At 33.6% G+C, this 21,561-nt stretch overlaps 2 protein-coding genes across 2 annotated transcripts; one reads left to right on the forward strand and one right to left on the reverse strand.

The window, feature by feature from the left end:
* Positions 1-3,655: 3,655 nt before the first annotated feature.
* LOC112737751 (protein trichome birefringence-like 39) lies at positions 3,656-10,794 on the reverse strand. The gene is made up of 5 exons (XM_025787814.2): positions 10,375-10,794; positions 9,467-9,638; positions 5,905-6,080; positions 5,166-5,324; positions 3,656-4,528 (listed from the first exon to the last, which is right to left on the reverse strand). The coding sequence occupies exons 1-5, from the start codon at positions 10,665-10,667 to the stop codon at positions 4,240-4,242; spliced, it is 1,089 nt and encodes a 362-aa protein (XP_025643599.1). The 5' UTR covers positions 10,668-10,794; the 3' UTR covers positions 3,656-4,239.
* A 3,212-nt stretch (positions 10,795-14,006) lies between these two features.
* On the forward strand, positions 14,007-16,186 carry LOC112733068 (uncharacterized). The gene is made up of 4 exons (XM_025781928.1): positions 14,007-14,095; positions 14,213-14,748; positions 14,843-16,063; positions 16,179-16,186. The coding sequence occupies exons 1-4, from the start codon at positions 14,007-14,009 to the stop codon at positions 16,184-16,186; spliced, it is 1,854 nt and encodes a 617-aa protein (XP_025637713.1).
* Positions 16,187-21,561: the final 5,375 nt, after the last annotated feature.

Consider the following 21,561-nt stretch of genomic DNA (forward strand, 5'->3'; position numbering starts at 1 on the left):
ACTAAGAAAGTTGAGAGAAAACCTAAGAGAAACTAGCCTAAAACTACCCTAAAAACTATCTAAGTGTGTTGTATAATGTATGGTCTGTTGTGTGGTTGCTTGCCCTCCTTATATGCTCCAAAGTCTTCAGAAAATGGCCAAAAAGCCCCCCAAATCGCGAGCACGTGACTTTTTAATGAAGTCACGTGCAGGGACTTGTGCGTACGCACACATGCTGATTTTCTCTTATGCGTACGCACAGGATATTGTGCGTACGCACACTTAGCTATGTGCTTCTTCTTTGTTTTTTTCATGTTTTATCCCAATTTCATGCTTCTCTTCCATTCTTATCAAGCCATTCCTATCTATTACACCTGAAATTACTCATCAAAACTATCAAGGCATCAAATAGAATGAAACTGGAATAAAATTGATCAAATTAAGTACAAAAATAGCATGTTTTTATAATTAGACATAATTTAGAGAGAAAACACAAAAGCATGCTATTTAGGTGAATAAATGTGGGTTTATATGATGAAATCCACCCAAATTAATCCAAAATTTATCATTAAATATGGATTCATCAATTCTCCCACACTTAAACAATAGCATGCCCTCATGCTAATCACAATCAAAGGAGAAAGGTAAAAGGGGCAAGCAACTTATTTAATACACTATCTACATGCATGCAACTATACTAAATGCTATCTATCTATATCTATATTATGGTTTCCTATTGAGTTTGGCAAAAAAATAAACAAGAGATTTTCAATTAATCCAAAATAGATCATTAGAGCCAAGGAAAGAAATTAATGCAATATGATCAATGTTCAAAGATTTGATTTGAAGTTTTCAAAATTAATTTTAACAACTTGCAAGAAAACACAAGATAAGAGATGGAATCATAAAATTGAACGATCGAACCCCTCACAAGATGTGTATACACTCTAGTCGTTCAATATTTAGGGCTTAATCACTCAATTCTCCTTTAATCATGTTTTCTAGGATTTGCTAGGCATCTAACAATCAACAAATACTTGATGCATGAATACAAATATCATTAGGTCTTTGGAGGGTTGTAATGGGGTTAGGATAAGGGTAGGATTAATATGGTTAAGTGAACTAGTAGATTAGATCTTTGATTAGCTCAAGTATCCCACCTAGTCCTATATTAACCTATTTACACAAAAGAAAACAACCTAATTTCCCATTCATCTCCTTTTTCTCACTCACTCATGCATCTTCTTTCTAATTCTCATACATATACATCTTTATTTAACATTATTATTATCATTCATTCCTTTTTCTTTTTCTCTTTTTCTCTTCTTTTTTTTTTTTTTTTTTTTTGCAAAAGTATATACACCTAAATTTTCTTTTATTAGCAAAGAGAGAGGCATATGTTTCAAGTAATGAATGCATGAGTGTTTATCCATTATTTTTTTTCCAAAATTTCACAATGAATACCCAAAATAAACTGATTACCAATGTTTTCCACAAATCTCCCCCACACTTGAGTAACACACACTCCTCAACCCAAGCTAATCAAAGATACAATTCATGGACATAATGGTATTTCACTTAGGGAGAATGATGTGCTTAAAAATTAGAATAAAGGGAGATTAAAAGGCTCAAAAGTGGTTTACAATGGTAGCTATAAGGGTTGGCCATATGAGTTAGTGAGTTCAATTTCAAAAATGACCTCAATCATACTAAATGCATTCAAAACACCAAATATAGGACATAAAAACTCAAGCAAATCTAAACAATCATAAAGGAGTATAACACACAAGAACAAAATTTGTGGTTGAAAATATGAAACCACACAATTAAAGCTCAAATCTCACTAAGTGTTTTGTTCAAGCTCTTTTCTATGTTCCATAAGAAGAATACTTCAAGTAAGTTGAAAAAAACAAGTTTTCAAATCTAATCAATGGAATGCCCTAAAAGAAATTTCTTAAAAATCCTTTATTGTTTTTACTAACTCATTTCTTATACTAGGCAACATGCAAATGCAAATATTTACTACAATAAGACTATAAGCAAGCCAAGATGTGTGTGTGAGAGCAAACTAAGCAAAGTGTAATACAATGAAATATTAACAAATATTCACAAAATTCATAACTACTAAAACTAAAAAATAGTGCAAAGTGTTGAGAAAGAGAAATTTATGCCCCGAAGTTGCGGATCCTCCTCCACACTTAATCATTGCACGGTCCTTCATGCATGCACATAATTCGGGAGATGAAGATCTAAGAGGCTCCTCCTTCAGCTGGTGGTCACTGGGGCTCGAACTGCTGTATAAAACAATTAAACAGGAATTGAGGAAGAGTTCATATGAGTGTGGTATTGATAAAAGACAATATGTATATTCTAAGTGTGCATGGTTTAGAACATACACATTGGTCGGGTAAAACGACAACCACACAATCAAAAAGAAATAGCATGTGTTTCTCAATTAAGTAGCTTAGGTTACAAGTAAAGAATAAGTAAGAGTATAGGCACAAACAAACCTAGGTGACCACAACTAAAGTGAATCGAATATATGAGATATTGGATATTGAAATTGTGCAAGTGAAAGAGCAAAATTGATATAGAAGCACAATAAACAATAACCAATCTAATAATGAAAAGAAAAATCATTATTCATCATGAAACATAGTGAAATAGTCACATGGTAAAGGTACTTGTTGCAAAAAGTAACAAACTTGACAAGAATCAAGTCAAGTCACTCAAACAAATGCAAGGCATTAACAACAAACAAGTACCGGTCATGTGATGAATTTGATATGAAAATCATGATGAACAAGTAATTTCAACTCAATTCACTTAATTTAATATGCACTTATAAATAATTTGTCCTAGGATGCAATCAAAACATGAATATTCAAACCCACTAGGTATTAGTAAATTAAAGCAAAGTATAAGTGTTTTGATAAAATCCAATCTTGAATAATATCAATGATCATCCAAGGTGCACAATTCAAAAACAAATTGCCAAACAAGGATATAATTTAACGCATATGATAGCTACAACATATAAATCAAACTCAAAATTCATCTAGACAATGAGACAAAGACTTAATGTTTAGTGCACATCTTCATCAAAGATTAAGCCAAGATTCCAAACAAGAAACAGCCCAATCAATATCAAGCAAATACTTGCAACTTATTTAATTAACAAACAACTAAACCACAACTAATATAATTACTAAAATGAAAATGAGATGCAAAGAAAACTAGCATTTTCAACAACTGCTGTACGGATGCCATCTCAACCCTTCATTTGGCATCTTGTTCTATAATTATTCAAGATCTTGAAAATACTTTTCTCACCAAAAAAACATTTCTTTACTCTTTAAGCTGGTAAAAAAAAGTTTTAAAATCCATGAGCTAAACCTCTGTTCTTTTTTTCATGTTTGCATTTTATTTTGCTTACTCGCCTCGCATATTTGCTTTCTCCTCACGTTCTACCTTTCTTACTTTTAATTTTGATGCGATTAAATTCTACATCTATGTTAATTTGTGAAGAAAAAGAGAGACTCTATAAGAATAAAGGCTTTAAAATTGAATTTAAAAATTGAATTCTTCATCTCTGAAATTGAATTTAAAACACATTTGTTACTAAAAAAGTTAGATACTAAGATATTCATAAGAAAAATCACTTTGGCTCTGTAAATTAAGATTGTGAAAATAAATTTGATTACTAAGTTACATTATTCATTATTGACAGTCGACGAAGAAAACAATTACAATAGTACAATGCAAGGCAAGTTTCTGCCACACTAATCTACATTTACAATTTAGAGCACCAAGCCTACTTATTGTCCACTTAAACCAACAAATTGCAAAATTAAATGTCCCCTAGAGTTGAAAACAATTGGTTTTCATCTAACAATTACTACTATTACACGTATACATACGTAGCATAAAACATTACGTCCATCTATCCTTTATTTATTATTGGATATGATGCAAAACCCAATCCATTTACATTGGGTTTTCCTATCCAACAATAAAAAGAATAAAAATCAACGTAGGTGATTACTTTCACATCTTCGTCTAAAAATGATATTACGAACCGGTAGATGGTTTAATCAAATATATTCAATCAAATATATCAAACCATCTAACAGTCCACGCTACCATTTTTACATCATGATGTTTTCATATAGAAGTAACCACCATCAACGTAATATCTCACACATAAAGATATGTTCCAGAACAATTTTGACCTAACAAACAAAGTTTTCAAAGTCTACTTCAACCAGCAAGAGAAGCATGAAGAAGCTCATTCCAAGTATCAGGAAGACCTGGTAGACACCAATGGCTACAATCTGTAGCCATAACTCCACTATAGGCTTCAGGGTGTGCATCTTTTCTGTACTGTGAGAGAGTGGTCACATCCAAGAAATACACTGGCTTTGTTATTCTATTAAGCACCTTGCTCACCACAGTCCAAGCCATTGGTGTCCCTCCCGGGTACTTCAACCCAAAGAATGGTTCTGTCTGACTCATACATGACTTTTCTGGTTGATTCCAATCTCTCCCCCTAACATATACACCCATATCAATAATGTTTGGGAGATAGTAAAAAACAAGTTCAAACAGTTAAAAATTACTTTATTTAGTATTCATTAATTATTCACTAAAATAATTATATAATTTTAGATGTAATAAATATGTAATTATGAATGTTATGTATATGAAATTATGGATGTTATGTTGTATAAGATAATTTTAGATATTGTTTTCCTAATATTACCGCAACCGCATATACCATAAATTGAACACCATAATAAATTATTAACTAAGAACTAGTACCATATAATTAAATAAATTTTAGGTCATGTGTACTTCAACTCTTTAACTTTAAGAAGAATATGAAAATTGAATTCATAAGGTTTCTCAATGTACCATTTTGTTTTTTTTTTTTAATAATTAAATTAGTAATAATAAAACACATGTATCAAATTTGAGAATGTCAAAGTTGCATTTCTCTTTTTAAAAAAAATTGGGATAATTTGCACATAATGTAAAGTTTGAAAGGGTATATAATTACGCTTATGTTAAGCAAAATACATATAGTAGAAGCTATAGAGCATGTATATGTTGAGAAATTTAGGGCAGTAAAATATAATTAAGTGATGGATTAATGAAGGAGAGTGAAGGAGAAATGAATAACTTACTGGTAATGCACAGGGGAAATGCCTAAGAAGAAGACCTTGGTTTGTGATGGATTTATGTTCGTCTCAACCCACCTGGCCCATGTTGTTAGCCCTGTGTAGAATGCAACCATACGGTTCATGTCTTTGTACAACTTGTTATTAATTCGAACATAGTCCCACCTGCCATCAAAATTTGAATATGGATATGAAGATACAGAGGTAGTTGTTTCTTTTTATGAAAAAAGACACACAAACTAGGAAGATGCCATGCTATCCAAAAATTGAAAAACTGACAACGAAGATTCTGAAAGGAAAAAAAGACAAATAATCTCAAAAAAAAAAAAAGTAGATATTTGACAAAATAAAAATTCAAACGTCAAATAATCTTGTTTTCGTTAATAAATAACCTTGATTTCGTAAATGTGAGTGGACGACACGAGTATAAATTTTTATTATAAAAATAGAATTATTTGATAACTGGATTTTCTTTTCAAAATAATTTACGTGTAATTATTTTTACATGAAATTAATAATTAAAAATATTATATAATTTAATCAAATATATTAAATTATATAATTTTTTTAATTATTAACTTTACATAACAATATAGGTATATAAATTTTTATTTGTTTTAAATATTTATTATTTTCAAACTTTTTCAGTTTTTTTTTTTTGGTATTAAGTTAATACTAAAATTTCTTGGATATTATTTTGGTTTTGATAGTTTATTTTAAAAAAAAAAAAAAGAATTGATCATACGGTTGTGCGTTTCCGGTGTGGGTCCACCAATGCCACGTGTTGAAAACCAGAACGTCCATTCCTCTCCAAGCGTCACCACTCTTGATTGAGTCAAGCTTCAAAACTCGCCCTGCTTTTTCATGGTCAAGATCTACCAAATATGCTGTTCGGTACAGATATAATTCTACCCCATAGTCCTGAAAATGTTCCACAACATTTTTATTTTTATTTGTCAAATTACACAATGTAAGTATTGCATATAACTTGTAAGTTGTAGTAATAATATTGCATTTACAGAACTAAATACACGTAAATGCATCAAATTTGAGCTAGACCAGCTATAATCACTAATCAGATACTGAAAAGGTGAAAACTATACACAATACAATTAATCATCTTTTTTATTATCTTCCGAATCTCAACTAAACACATGCAATTATGTATAATTATTTCTAGTAGTATGAAATTGGCAGCATAGTATTATGGAAACTTATATCATAAACTAACATAATGAAAAGGCAAATATGTAAAAAGAAAAGAAAAGAAAAGAAAAAATAATATATGTTAAGTACAGTTTCTGGTTTAACATAAAAACTGGCATGAAAAATTAGATCGCTTTCTCTAATCATTGCCAACTGAGACATTTGATTGAAAAGTTTGTATATGAAGCAATTAATTAGGCTTTGGCCAGTATTGGTTGAACAAAATGGACACGAAAAGCAGTTAATAGATTTTCTATACAAAAGTAGAAAATAGACGGAAACAAAGAATTGGAAAAAATACTGTAACTGAGAAAAATAATAATGAAAATAAAGTGAGTAAAACAGTTTCCTCATTATTGAAACCAAATGAATATATGGTTAACTGGGACTCCACGTCTGTCCTAATAATTGGTAACTAAAATTTTGTCCTTTTATCTTTATCTTTTCGTACTATGAAAATTTCGTGCACGTTTGAATTTGGCCAATTGGAAAAATTAACAGTTCAAGAAAATGTACAAAGAGATTTGAGATATTTAGTTTTAAATTTTAATGTTTGAATTTACGGCTATTGATTATGAGAATAAAAAATAAATAATAAATGAATAGGCACGTATGTAGTAGTAAAAGTTAGCTTTTGTTTCTGAGTAAGTGAATTCCTTAATAATAACATACAACAACAATAATTATCCCTTCAAAGTTCAACAATGTCCCAAATTTTAGTGCTCATACTCAATTGCTTCAAAATGGCACAAAATATATGCAAAATACTTGATAAAACACAAATACCCTATAACTTTTTAAGGAAAAATAAAGATGAAAGAGAAGTTGATAGGACTTGCATGGATAACAAAACATACATAAAACAAAAAAACTGAAAAGCGGTAGATTGTAATGAATTGAGTTAATATGAGTCATGCCATAGTATAGAACTATAGATACATATATACAAGGTATATTTGTAATTTGAGTTTTTTTTTTTTAAATTATTGATATTTGATAATATGTAATTTAAAATGCTAAAAAAATATTTCTTCAAATTACTCTATTTATATTTTCAGAAAAGTTTAAACTTTAGTTTATATAGAAAATTACATATTATAAATTTTATATAAATAATTAATATTTTTATTAAAAAAAGAGTGACTTTTTATCAGAAAAGCTGAAAGTGAAAAAAAAATCATATATATAATTATTATTCATTTATTTATACCGACAATGAGCTAGCAATGTCCCCAGCAGGAAGCAAAGGGTTCCCACCGATCAAATCAAATATTGCTCCCACTTTAATTTATTACTTATTAAATAAAAAATAAACATCCAAATTAAATTAAAAAAAAAATATTTTGACCAAAGAGTAAAAAATAAAATTAGGACCTACTCCAAATATTAAGAACGTTCTTAATTTTTACATCAATACTTTATTCTTAATTTTTTTTTTTGAAAAGGTAAAAGAAAAAATTAAAGCAATCATTTTCTGCACACCTTTCTTTTGTAAATGTTTTTAAAGACGAGCGGAAAAGAGCCATGTTTTATTTTAAATGAATGAAAAAGGATAGATTAATTAGTACGGAGCGAGATACATACAAAGGTAAGATTTATATTTTCTTTTGTTTTAAAATAATCGTCAACCTATATGTAAAAGATAAATGATTAGAGTATTATTTTTATACAAACATTTAGCATAAGCCTTAATATTATTTTTAGTCTTCCTTTTTGTCTTATTTATATTATAAATATTTTAAGTAACTCAATATTATTCCACGGTTAGCTCAATAAAGAATACTACTAATAAAAATGGTGAAATATTCATTAAAAAATCAACCTAATTATAACAAAGTTTAAGATATTATAGTCTTCTTTTCACTCTACATTATTAACAAGTTTTTCTATCTATATAAGAACACATTTTTCTATAAATTACAAAAAAAAATAATATTCAAGAATATATTCACCATTTGTCGGTAGCTTTAACAACGTTGTTTGTGGTTAAAATATTCTTGAATATTTTAAAGGGCATTATAACATAAAGAATACTTTACCTAAAATATATTAAGGGTAAATTACAATAATAAGTCAAGGGGAGCAAAATTTTATACGAATCAGCCAAAACAAAAACTGCTTCATAAATCCATCAATACACGTTTATACACAAATACACGCACACACATAATTCGAATCAGCTGGGTTCGAATTATACACAAATACACGCACACACTAATTTGAATCTACCTAATTCGAATTATACACACAGATATTCATGGTATAATTCATGATATAATTTATTAAAAAATATTCATGAGCATAATTCGAATTATACCATGAATAACTGTGTGTAATTCGAATCAGGTAGATTCGAATTAGTGTGCGCGTGTGTTTGTGTATAATTCGAACCCAGCTGGTTCGAATTATGTGTGCGTGTGTTTGTGTATAATTCGAACCAACCTAGTTCGAATTATGTAGAAATGGAGTTCGAATTTAGCTGGTTCGAACTACATATAAACGTGCATATTGGTGGATTCATAAAGCACTTTTTGTTTTGGCTGATTCGTGTAAAATTTTGCTCCCCTTGCCTTATTACTGATTTGCCCATATATTAATATTTTAAGTTATAATTACCCTAATAATGGTTAATATCTATACACATAAGATAAACAAAAAATAATAAAACAAAAATATATTTAATGGATTAAAATAATTGACACAATAAAATTAAAGAAACTAGGAACCATCAAAATTTTATTTTTTATTATCATTTAATTATTAATTCAATTTTTTTAATTTAATTTTTTTAGTCTAATAATCCAATAACATATTTTATCTCATATTTTTAAATATTAATAACTAATTAATAATAAAAAATAATAAATTTTAATAATTCTCTAATATCCTTTAAATTTAAATTCAATGTTTAATTTCAAAAATGCAATTAAGCATCTAACATAGAAAAAACTAATACAATAACATCTTTGTGTTAGCATTTTTGTTGGACTTTGGATGTCTTATCCCAACGTGTCTGTGTTACAAAATACTAGCAACACTTGTCGAGAAATAAAACAGCACATGGAGGGAAAAAGAAAAGAAAAGAAAAAGAAAAGAGAGACCTGGAATATGACAGAGGAGATGGCATCTTTTTGTCTGAAAGTGGTTCTCGATTTGGGCACCCAAGCATGAATCATACACGCTAATGAATTAAACTGATTCAAACTCAATGAGTCACCCACAAACATGATCTTCTTCCCCTTGAATTTCTCCAAGAACTCCAACCCATTGAACCTGATTAACATACACGACAATTACTATAATGTCCACCCTTAATTATTAATTCAACCCCCAGAACTTGTATTCATAAAGAAAAATTATTGTCATATATTAATAGTAGATTTCCAATTCAAAATATAATACAATGAAAAAACTAGTATATCTAAAGGAATAATGTTACCTGAAAAGTAAAATTGGAGTGAAAAGGGAAAATTATTTTTTAATAAAGCAAAAGTAAAAAAAAAAAAAACAAAATTATTATGTGTTTTTATGAATTTATTAAAAATATTCATTTTTTATCTAATTTTATTTTGAGTAATTATTTAAATTAGTTTTCGAATTTTTAAAATTGAATATTTTAGTTTGTTAAATTTTAAAATAGTTTCTTTAATATTAGTGTAATTTAAAACTTGAGAACTAAAAATCTGATTTTAAAAATGGGATTGATTTGGATAATTATTTATTTATTTTTTATTAAAATTTATTTTAAATATATATATCTCGCTTATTATTTTGAAAAAATTATGTCATGTCACGTTTAGATACATTCTTAATGAGTAATAAAAACGAAAAAAAAAAAACACTTTATTTTGAGAGTAAAAGCGAATGTAACATAAGACTTAATATTAATACTATGAGGAGCACCAGAAAACAGTACTAGAAGATAAAGATGGTGAAGAAGAATGGAAAGTGAGTAAAATAGTAAAATGTGATAATAATAAATAGAAAAAGAGAGGAAGAAAAAAGGTACCTTGGCATGGGACATGAAAATGGCATCCACCTAAACTTCTGGTACATTTTATCAGACCTTCCATTCTTCTGGCAATTGAATTGTGGATCTATGAATGGACACTTTGAAGGGTCATAAAGAGGATATGAAGGGTCATACACCCACTTCCCACGGAACATGTTGCATTTTCCTACAAGCTCTCTATTCGGTCCATTTTCATTTTCATTCAAGCTTGAAGCTTTTGTTAGGTGGCAAATCTGAAACAAGAATATTGAAGAAGCAAGCAGTTTTAGGAGTAATGGCACTGAACCCATTTTCTTGGGTTTCGATACCCCCCTTCTCTTTTTTCTAAGGAAAGAAAATAAATAAAGGACGTGTTCTCAAGGGAACCTTGTCACAAACAAGTGTATATATAATAGCTGTGTGTGTAACATTAAGTGACTGTTTGATCTGAGAGACAGGGGTAAAGAGGGCTTTTCACTTATTCACATGGGTGTGAAAGGACAAAAGAGTAGAGAACAACTTGCTTCCATTTTCTTTCTTATAGAGATGTTTGAAAAATAATAAAAATTTGTTTAAAATTATCGAGTTTTATATTTATTAATTACTTTTAAAATAAATGTATAATATTAGATATAATAAGTATGTAATCAATTTGAATTGATTAAATAATCAGTTAACTCGTCGATTTAGGTAAGTGTTAGAGGTTCGAATTTTGTGTATGTAGTAACTCATTAGCTAATAATAGATCTTTAAATAAAATTTAGATCCGTACAAAATTAAGTTTTTGTTCATTGAATTAGGAGATATTGTGAACAACAAAAAATATAATAAATATATAATTTAAAATATTATGTGTATAAAATTATAAATATTAAATTAGATAAAATAACTTTAAATTATTGTCTTCGTATCTTTTAAACCACATTAATTTTAACATTTAAGAAAGATTTATGGTTTATTAACATCCAAGATTCAAATTTGTCACCCCAATCGATGTTAATTTGCTTGTATTATTAGTTTGAAAATTGATGTTGGTTCATTTAATTTGCTATTTCATACAATTTTATTACCTGTTGTTTAATTTTGTGCACGTGAATTTTTTAATTCTCATGAGAAACCGTGAAAATTTGAATGGATTACTGCTTTTTACCGTAGCTATCATGTGGGGTTGGATCCAAGCCCATGTTGCTTTAAAAATCAATGAATCATGAACGATTATTTATGCATTCAAGAAATAATGGTGTATTGTACTTCACGCATTGAAATTGAATATAATGTTATTTTCTTCGCTTCATTAGTAATTTTCACTAAAATGTAGTATGATTTTGAAAATAAAAACGAGAAATAGTCTTTTTATGATTTTGTTATTGTTGATTAAATTTCATATTTACCATTCAGTCTGTGTAATATGGTACTTTTAGGTAGCGTTTAGTAGAGAGACAGAGATTAAGAAATAAAGATTGAAATAAATTTCAGTATTCTGTTTGGTGTAAAATAGGAGACAGAAATTGAAACAAGAACGAAACTCTAATTTAATTTGTATAAAGAATAAAATTGGAATTAACTAATTGAAATGAAGATATTTTAGGTATAAAATGTTACTAAAGTTTCAGTTTCTATCTCTAAAAATTTTAGTCTCATGTGTCTCTACTTTTTAGAGATACTGAAATATTGAAATTTTAGAGACAGAAACAGAAATTTTAATACCAATCTCTGAACCAACAAACATGATATTGAATCAGTCTCTCAGTTACAGTTCAATGTAACTTAAAAAAAAAAAAAAGAAAAAGAAAGGAAACTATGGAACTTTTGTTTTTTTTTTATTCCACCCTGACAATAATTGAGTTTTGATGTCAAGAATCTGGCCGACGAAGAAGAGGTTTTGAACAATGATTAAATAATATTCACTCAATTTTTTATTAAAATGTTAAGGGTACCTACCACTAACTTTGACTATTTTTTTTTTTGGACTTACTATGACTAATGTTGATGAGAATATAGTACACTGATCGTTTCAGATATGAAAGTATCATGTTTTTGTCCAAGCTTGAGCCTGCCTCAGTTGTGACTTGTGATTTTTCAATCAAAAAAAAAAAAAGAAAAGGGTTTGTGGGTGCTTTTAGCATGGTGTGATGATTTCAGAATATCCTATACTATTTGGATTTGGATAACAGAGACGACTGAGCATATGTCAGTGTTGACCCCAGGAGAATTTGTTACCTTCCTCTTCCTACCACATGTATGTGCCTCCTTTCACATGACCTTCGTTTTAGAAACTTATCTTCTCATTTTTTTCCACACCATCTTTTTCAGTCGGACGGTTTAATTTAAGTTCATCAATAAATTGCTGCATGCATAAATTAAGACGAAATTTAAATTCTCAAAACTTGGATCTTTCATTTATTTGAGATTGAAACCTTGTATAATATAGTTATTGCTATTGTTTTAGGAAAATTAAGTGTTAATATAGTTTATATTACTTGGTTCTCTTGATTAAAATCTATCTATGAATATTGAATTAAGGGCACGCGAGCCATGCAAAGATATGGATCTCCTAAACCAAAGTGTGTTAAATAATATGTATGTAGTGTACAGTGAGATAAAATAAGGAATTATTCTTTACATATAAATATTTTTTTTATATAAGTTTTTACAAATTATTTATATTCACTTGTTTTGGGCTTTTTTATATAAATAATTATTAGAAACACTTTATTTCCGAGAATACGCATGCGCATATCAAGAGCATCGGCCACGAAATGGAGATGCACACCATTTTACAACCAGCGCCAGCAAAATGGAGGAGAGAGGTGCTTGTTCCAACTCAACTTTGGCGCACACGAAATGGAGAGCCATTTAGTGGCTGCCTCCCACGAAATGGAAGGAGAGCCATGTTGTGGCTGCCATCCACGAAATGGGGCAAATTCTGGGGCGGCGGCCACGAATTGGAATGAACTCAGGTCTACCGCACACGAAATGAGACCAGAATTTGGCTATATAAAGGCTCGCAGATGACCCGAAAGAAGGCAGTATCTTCACTCTCGTCTCACTCTCAAAAGTTGCTCTCAATTCTTTTCCCTCTTTCTTTCTTAAAGAATTTCTGGTCTTAAGATTTAGTTGCTATTTCTATGGCTTCGGAGAACGTTTACGTGATTATATACCCAAACGGTGAAATCTCTCATACAGCAGAAGGTATTACATTCGTTTGCGATGATCCACTGTGGATAATGATTCCACCACAGACATCGTTGCAAGAGTTGAAGAATCTGATTCTGATGCATACCGGAATGGTTGGAAAAAAAGAAATCAAGAAGCTGACTTACAGGATGCCTGTTGCAGTGGCCAACTCGTTTTCCTATCAAAAAATGCAAATAAAATCCGATCAGCATGTGTCGATGATGTTTTCTTACCATCGCAGCATAGGAAGCATCTATTCGTTGGAGCTTTGTCTGAATCTTCAAGAAATTGGTGGAAGCTCATCCAGTTCGAATAATGTGGAGGGTGTGAGAAATGTTGGGGCGACTGATTTTGTTCCGGCTCGGGATACTAGTAGGGCCCCAAGTCCAAGTTTCAACGCGTTCGTCCCGCGGGAATAGAGTGCTGGTATTCGTGCTGCACGCCCCGCCCCTTCTACACATTTTGGGGTCGATATGGTTCTTGATGATGCTATTGCAGATTCATCTGACGAGGATGATATTCAAGATTTCAGTGATGGTGAGGCAGAAGCCGTTCCGGAGACGTAGCCTCTGCATGAAAATGCTGTTCCGGCAACACGGGTCGAACCGGTAGGTGGTGGTGTATCATCAACCACTCCAGCATACTGCCTGTCCCTAAATCTTGGAGCAATGCAATCCAGTAACGCAGAGGACGGACCGAGCAGCTACCCTTTGTCAGGAGAGATGGAGCTCGAGATTGGATTGAAATTTCCTAATCGGGAAACAGCGATGCTAGCAGTCAAAAACTACAACATCCGCAGGAGTGCAGAATATAAGGTGGTAGAGTCAGACCAAACTAGGTACGTATGTCGATGCAAGCAGTTCGGGGATCAATGTCGCTGGATGGTACGGGTTGCGAAGACGAGATCCTCTAGATTTTGGAAAATCCGTAAGTACCTAGGGCCTCACAGTTGCTTGGCAAGTTCAATGTCTCAAGACCACGCTCAACTTGACAGTAATGTCATTTGTCAGCACATATTTCCCATGGTGCATGCTGATGCAACAATATGTGTAAAGGTATTGCAAGGATCGGTAGAGTCAGCGTACGGTTACAAGGTGTCATACAAGAAGGTTTGGCACGCGAAGCAAAAGGCAATCGCAAGGATCTTTGGCGATTGGGAGGAGTCGTATGACCAGCTGCGTAGATACCTCACTGCTCTGCAGGCTTTCGTCCCAGGTATTAGTTGCGTTTTATTATCGAATGGTCTTTGATATTTACTATCCTTTGAGTCCTTAACATGGTAATAACTTAGTACGCATTTTCGCACCAGGGACAATTGTTGACCTCGAAACGCGACCTTATTATGTGGGAAACACACTCGACCGTGAGAGTGTCATGTTCCACCAGGTCTTCTGGTCGTTCCCTTCGTGTGTTGAAGCTTTTAGGCACTGTAAACCACTGGTGTCAGTGGATGGAACACACTTGTATGGTAAGTACGCAGGCACCCTTCTCATGGGCATAGCACAGGATGACAATAACAACATTCTACCGGTGGCTTTCGCACTAGTTGAGAGAGAGAACACAGATTCATGGTACTTCTTCCTCACCAATTTGAGGAGGCATGTCGCAACTCGGCCAGGAGTTCTGCTTATATCCGATAGGCATGCGGCAATAAAGGCGGCATTGGAGCGTGAGGGGTGTGGATGGGAACACAATGTGTATTGTGTACGACATATTGCCTCCAACTTCGCAACCAGTTTCAAGAGTAAGGAAGCCAAAAGACACCTGGTTAATGCTGCATATTCGAAAACGCAAGAGCAGTCGCAGTACTACCTAGAGCTTATTAGTAGCGAGGATCCAGTTACATCTCCGCAGATGATGGAGTGGATCCGAGGGTTAAAGCCACCTAAATGGCTGCAGCACCTTGATGAGGGCCGGCGATATGGTCACATGACAACCAATCTTTCTGAGTGTATCAACTCCGTGCTGAAGGGTGCCAGAAATCTACCAGTCTGTGCAATTGTGAAGTCTACTTACCATCGCCTGAATGAGTTGTTCGTCCTCAAGGGTCGGCAAGCACAAGCGCAGATTGCAAGCGGTCAGGTGTTCTCACAGTTCTTGCAAAAAGCCATACTAGCGAACCGTGAGGGGATTCCGCAGATGTTAGTGACGCCGTACGATAGGAATACTACTATTTTCACGGTAGACGAGATAGCTGCTGTAGGGGTGCAGTCACGGTTCCGGGTTAACCTTCAGTACCGCAGATATGACTGTGGTTTCTTCCAGGCGTTACACTATCCCTGTGCACATGCCTTGGCCGCCTGCGCATATGCGAGATTGGACTGGCAACAGTACGTTGATTTAGTCTACCGTGTTGAGAGCGTGTTTCGGGTATACGAAAAGGAATTCCAGCCAATGTCGGATGAGGAGATATGGCCCCCTCGAGAAGGACGCCGTCTTCATCCCAACCCCCTCCTACGACGTTCAATGGAAGGACGTCCGGTGTCTACTAGGATTCGGAATGAAATGGACGACGTTGAGCCGGGACCAGGTAAGAGGTGCGGCCTTTGCAGGACACCAGGACATACCAGGCGCAATTGTCCGCATGTTTCGTCAAGCTAAGTTTCATCCATTTCATGTGTAATGTATTTTGTTCCCAAATGTAGTGTCTTAATCATATTTAATGAAGGTTGATTTTGTTGTCTGTGTTACATTTGCATTGTCGTTTATATTTTAATGATGATAAAGTCCATACTTAAAACAAATAGCAAAATAGCACATAAACAACTAACGAAACATCACATACGCCTTAGATAACTAACGAACCCGCGAATGAAAACAAGTAGGAGTTACAGACAACAAAACTAACATGTAAAAACAACAACAGAAATAAACTAACATAACACTAATGGTGGTCGTGACCCAATCTACCGCCTGTGCCACACGAGGGGGCTCGAGTGTCCCGGCGGGGACGAGCAGCAGGTCCCTCAACCTCCTCCGGGGTAGCATCAGCCCCCGTGTATGAGAGACGTCGTCTGGGCATCTGCATAGCGTCATATGGTCGAAGTGGAGAAACAGCCGTGTCACCAACAGAAGCAGATCTCATCCCCGCATAGGCAGCCTGAGTGTACGTGTCGGAGCGAGGCAGGGCGAGTGCAAGATCTGTCGGTGTGTGTGGGGATGACTGCTGAGGAATGAAGTGGTCCAACCCGTCGAATAAGGAAGAGAAATTTGTCCACCCAACTCTGTCCATAGAATCTATCAAGTCTTGCGTACCTCCTTGGGATGAACCCCCAACCTCGAAGCTACTCTGATATGGCATAACTTGCTGAATGGAAGATGGCTGGGGGGGTCCGCTGATACAACCGGCTGCGGGTAGTAGTAGTCTACTGCGGCTGGAGGAGCATGCGATGGAATATGGTGTCCCATGTCAGGCTCAAAACTGGGTCGGTCTTGTTCAGGCAAATCTTGCTCACCCTCCGCATGTTCTGCTTGATCTTCAACTCTGACCCTCCGGGGACGGCGACGGCGATGGTCTCGGGGAACCGGAGGCAAATTAACCACGGGGCCTCTGCCATACTCCGCCGGCGCGTCTGCGGGTACAACGTCACCTCTCGGGTCATGTAATGCATTAGGGGTGGACAGAAACCTCCTTATTCTCTGAGAGTACCACCTATAGTAATCCTGACTGGGACGCAATGTATCTGCACGATCAATCTGCAGCCGGTATGCATCCGTGCGCCGGTTGGCCCATACCTCAAACCACTCGGATAGTCGAACCGGCCACCATCCGTCATCATTACGAGCCGATTGTCGATGGAAGGTATCTATATTAAGCGGAGGGTTTGGAGGTCCTTGCTTTCCCCCAAACTGTCGCAACACCCGATCAACATTTAGGATCTCAATCCACCTGAAAAATATTAGCGGCACAACGGCGGTATAGAAATCTCCATGCGGATGGCCGAGGAATTCGGCAGGAACTCTAGACAGAATCCAAGGCTCCAAGTACGGTTGCCAAACAAACTGCAAAGAAAAGGAACCCCGTCACAACATCCATATAAGTTGTTATTGAAAACATATTAATAACAACGGGCACCAACCTCGTCGACCTGCAGATTATCCAACCGCAACCGGTGCCTAAGTAGGCGCTGCTCAGCATAGTCATTTTGTCCTTTTTTCCCTGCCCACCTGTATCACAATGTCAGACTTTATTAAAAAATCTATTTCCGTCATGAAAGGATAATTGACAAAATTCACAAAGTATGGAGACCAATAAAATACCTAGTGGCTAAAGGAAAACTGTAGGGTGTGGTGACATTCGGGGCCCAAAACGGTAATATGTAGTATATCCACGACATGAGCAACGTGTGACACCCGGCCATACCCTCAACACTGTAATATGTTGCTAGGCACATAGCACGATATAACCAACAGAGGACGGCACTGCCCCAACTGTAGGTGCCTATGGCATCATACTCAGCCAGTAAAGGCAGATATCGAACATGGACTGTGTTGTTGGCCTTGTCTGGAAGAAGGACGCCTCCCAACAGGTAAAGTATGTAACATCGTGCATACTGCATGAGGCCATTATCATCTAGGTTAAGGGGCATCTGTTGAAGACGAGTTCTGAGCCACTTCAGCTTGATGTTGTACTTCGTTGTCCCTACGTGTCCTGCGGGAACCTCACCTAATAGTTCATGACACCATTCCCAAATATCTCTTTGGTGAAACTTACTCCATAACCTTAACGTACCGCTAACAGGCTGACCATCAACAGGTAGACCTAACTGCATGGCTACATCTTCTAGGGTTATGGTACACTCACCCCAAGGGAGATGAAAAGTATGAGTTTCCGGTCGCCATCGTTCGACAAAGGCACTAATAAGTGGATTGTCGTACTCGAAGCGCTTGATCAACGAGGCATGATAAAATCCAGTGCGTCTCAGATAAGGCTCAAGCCTCTCCCGCCTAATTGCCATGGTTGGATCCTCAGCCTCTAACATGAAAACATCAACCAGCGTGCCATGCGGAGTAAGAACACGTGTGGGCTACAACATAAAAAGCCAAGAAAAACAAAAGTTACGAATACTATATAAAATTTTTAAATATTGACGAAATTAGTTATAACATTTCCTAACAACGGCAATCCAAAAATTTAAAGTAAACTAACCTTATGGAATAAATGTGCCGCTATGTGAAGTTTGTCCAACCGGTTCAAATTTTCCTCCACGTTCACCTCTCCCCCACTCATATTTAGTTTTAATTTTTTTTTTAAAACTCACCACCACAAACTCACCCACTCTCAGCTTTCATTTATCACTCTCAACTTTTTTTTTCTACCCCTATTTCAATTTCACGGTGCATGAAGGTTCTCCCCACCCTCCTTTTATAACACTCCTGGCTCCATTTCCAATACAACCCTGCCACCCGAATACGCCAATGCATGTGAGCTTCCTGCTGCAGCCGCTTTGACCGTCCAATTCGTGCCCGCCAGGAACGAAGTCCCCAACTCGTGGTCGCCGCCAACTAAATGGGCCATTTCGTGGCCGGTGAGCATGAGAAGCTCCATTTCGTGTGCGCCGTCCTGGAGGTGCCTCAAGTCCTTGGTGGCAGGCACGAATTGGAGACCCTGGTTCCTCTTTCCTCCATTTCGCTGGCGCCGCTTCTGAAATGCTGTGCATCTCCATCTCGTGGGCGAAGTACCTGATATGAGCATGCGCATTTCGGCAAAATTTTGGAAGCATGCGTATTCTGGGAAAAAAAGTGATTCCAATGCATATTTATATAAAAAAGCCCTCGTTTTGTGTTGTTATTGCACGTTTTTTTTCTTTTTCGTTATCGTCGTCATCAATACCACCTCTTCCTCTTCCTCATCCTCCTCTTCCTCTTTTTTTTATTGAAATTTCTTCTTCTCCTTTTATTGTTTTGAATCCAATCAAGTGGCTGAGATGTGGTTCAATTCAGAAAAAAAAAAATTGTAGTATTAGAGAAAATATTTTTCTATATTTACAGCAAATTTGGGTATAACATTGAGATATTTAGGTGTAACACGAAAATATTTGGGTGTATTTTCAGAATTTTAAGTGTATTTTTATTCTAATAAGTTTTGTATAATTTAAAACTATTCCTCTTCTTCCTCCTCATCTTCTACTACTTCTTTTTTTTTTTTAATCATCATCACCATCTTCTTCTTCTTTTCTTATTCATCTTTTTCTTTTTGTTTTACCTTCTCAAGTTTCTTCTTGTTTTACTCTCTTAACAAGAATAAAACCAAAAAAATCAAACAAAAAAGAAGAAACACATAATGCTATAAAATTACTTGAAAAATGATAAACTTACATTCATTTAACTAAAAGAAAAAAAAAAGAAAAAAATGCAGCATTAGAGGAAATATTTTTCTGTATTTGCAGTAAATTTGGGTGTAACACAAAAATATTTGGGTGTAACACGAAGATATTTGGGTGTATTTTTATTCAGATAAGTTCTGCATAATTCAAAACTCTTCATCTTCCTCCTCCTTATTTTCTACTGCTTCTTTTTTTTATCATCATCACCATCTTTTTCTTTTTTTCCTTATTCATCTTTTCCTTTTTGTTTTACCTTCTCAAATTTCTTCTTATTTTACTCTCTTAACAAGAATAAAAACAAAAAAATCAAACAAAGACGAAGAAAAAACACATAATACTGCAAAAAATTACTTAAAAGATGATGAACTTACATTTATTTAACTAAAAGAAAAAAAAAAGAAATAAGGAAAAGAAGAAGAAGAAAAAAATGCAGTATTAGAAGAAATATTTTTCTGTATTTGCAGTAAATTTGGGTGTAACATGAAGATATTTGGGTGTAACACGAAGATATTTGAATGAATTTTTATTCTGATAAGTTCTGCATAATTCATAACTCTTCCTCTTCCTCCTTCTCATCTTCTACTACTTCTTCTTCCTCATCTTCTTATTTCGTTTTCTTATAATTCTTCTTGGGAGAAAAATTAAAAAAAAAAAGAAAAAATACATAATATTACAAATCAATAGAAAGAGTAGGAGGAAAAATTTGCAACAACAATAACAACAATAAAAAGAACCACGATGAAGATGAAAATGCGAAGAAGAAGGAAAAGAAGAAGGAGAAGGAGGAAGAATGTAAAATACAAACATTAAAAAAAACTATTTTTCATTTTGTACTATTTAAAATTAAGAAAGCGCATATTTATATGCTCTTCAAATTAAAAATTGTTTTTATTGAATTTGGGCTGATTTGTATAAATTTATATGCGAAAAAGATTTATATATATAACAAACTTTATATAAAATCATATCTTGAATGATTGAATCATACGCATGACGAACTTATTGGTAACTGTACATCATTATTAAAGTGTTTTTGATATGTTTCTCCGTTTTAATTTCTTTTGGCTTTAAAATTTAAATGGATCGTTGGCAACTTGGCGTGTGCGTTTGATAATAATTAATTAGTAGCTGTGGGGGTGCAAGTGCAACAAAAAGAAGATTAATTGAAAATAAACCACTAGCCACCTTACGCATGTGAAAGGTTCTTGTAAAATGAAGGCTTCACTATCATTTTTACCTTATTAGAAACGTGTACTTCGGTGTCAAAATGAAAAAGTTCTTTATTAGTTTTTTTCAAGCAATTCAGGATGGTGAATATTATAGTGCTTACAAAATAGTATCTACTTATTAAAAAATGTTAAAATTAATATTTAATTTAAAAAATATAAAAATAAATAATTTTAAAAAAATAAAAATTTACTAAAAAATTAAGTTGGACAAAATTTAAATATTAACTTATAAGTATTATAGAATTAGCTATATAATATAATCAGTAAATATTATTAATTTTTATTAATATTTAATTAGTAATAATTTATATTTATATTTAATTTATAAATATTTATACACAAATAATATATAATTTATATTTATATTTATTAAAATTTTATACACATAAATTAATACAGTTTGTATTCATATTTTTTAAAATTTTTATATATAAATTAATAAAATTTATTTATTAAAAATAATTTAATATTTA

This window comes from Arachis hypogaea, chromosome 13 (assembly GCF_003086295.3).
Source record: "Arachis hypogaea cultivar Tifrunner chromosome 13, arahy.Tifrunner.gnm2.J5K5, whole genome shotgun sequence".
NCBI lineage: Eukaryota > Viridiplantae > Streptophyta > Magnoliopsida > Fabales > Fabaceae > Arachis > Arachis hypogaea.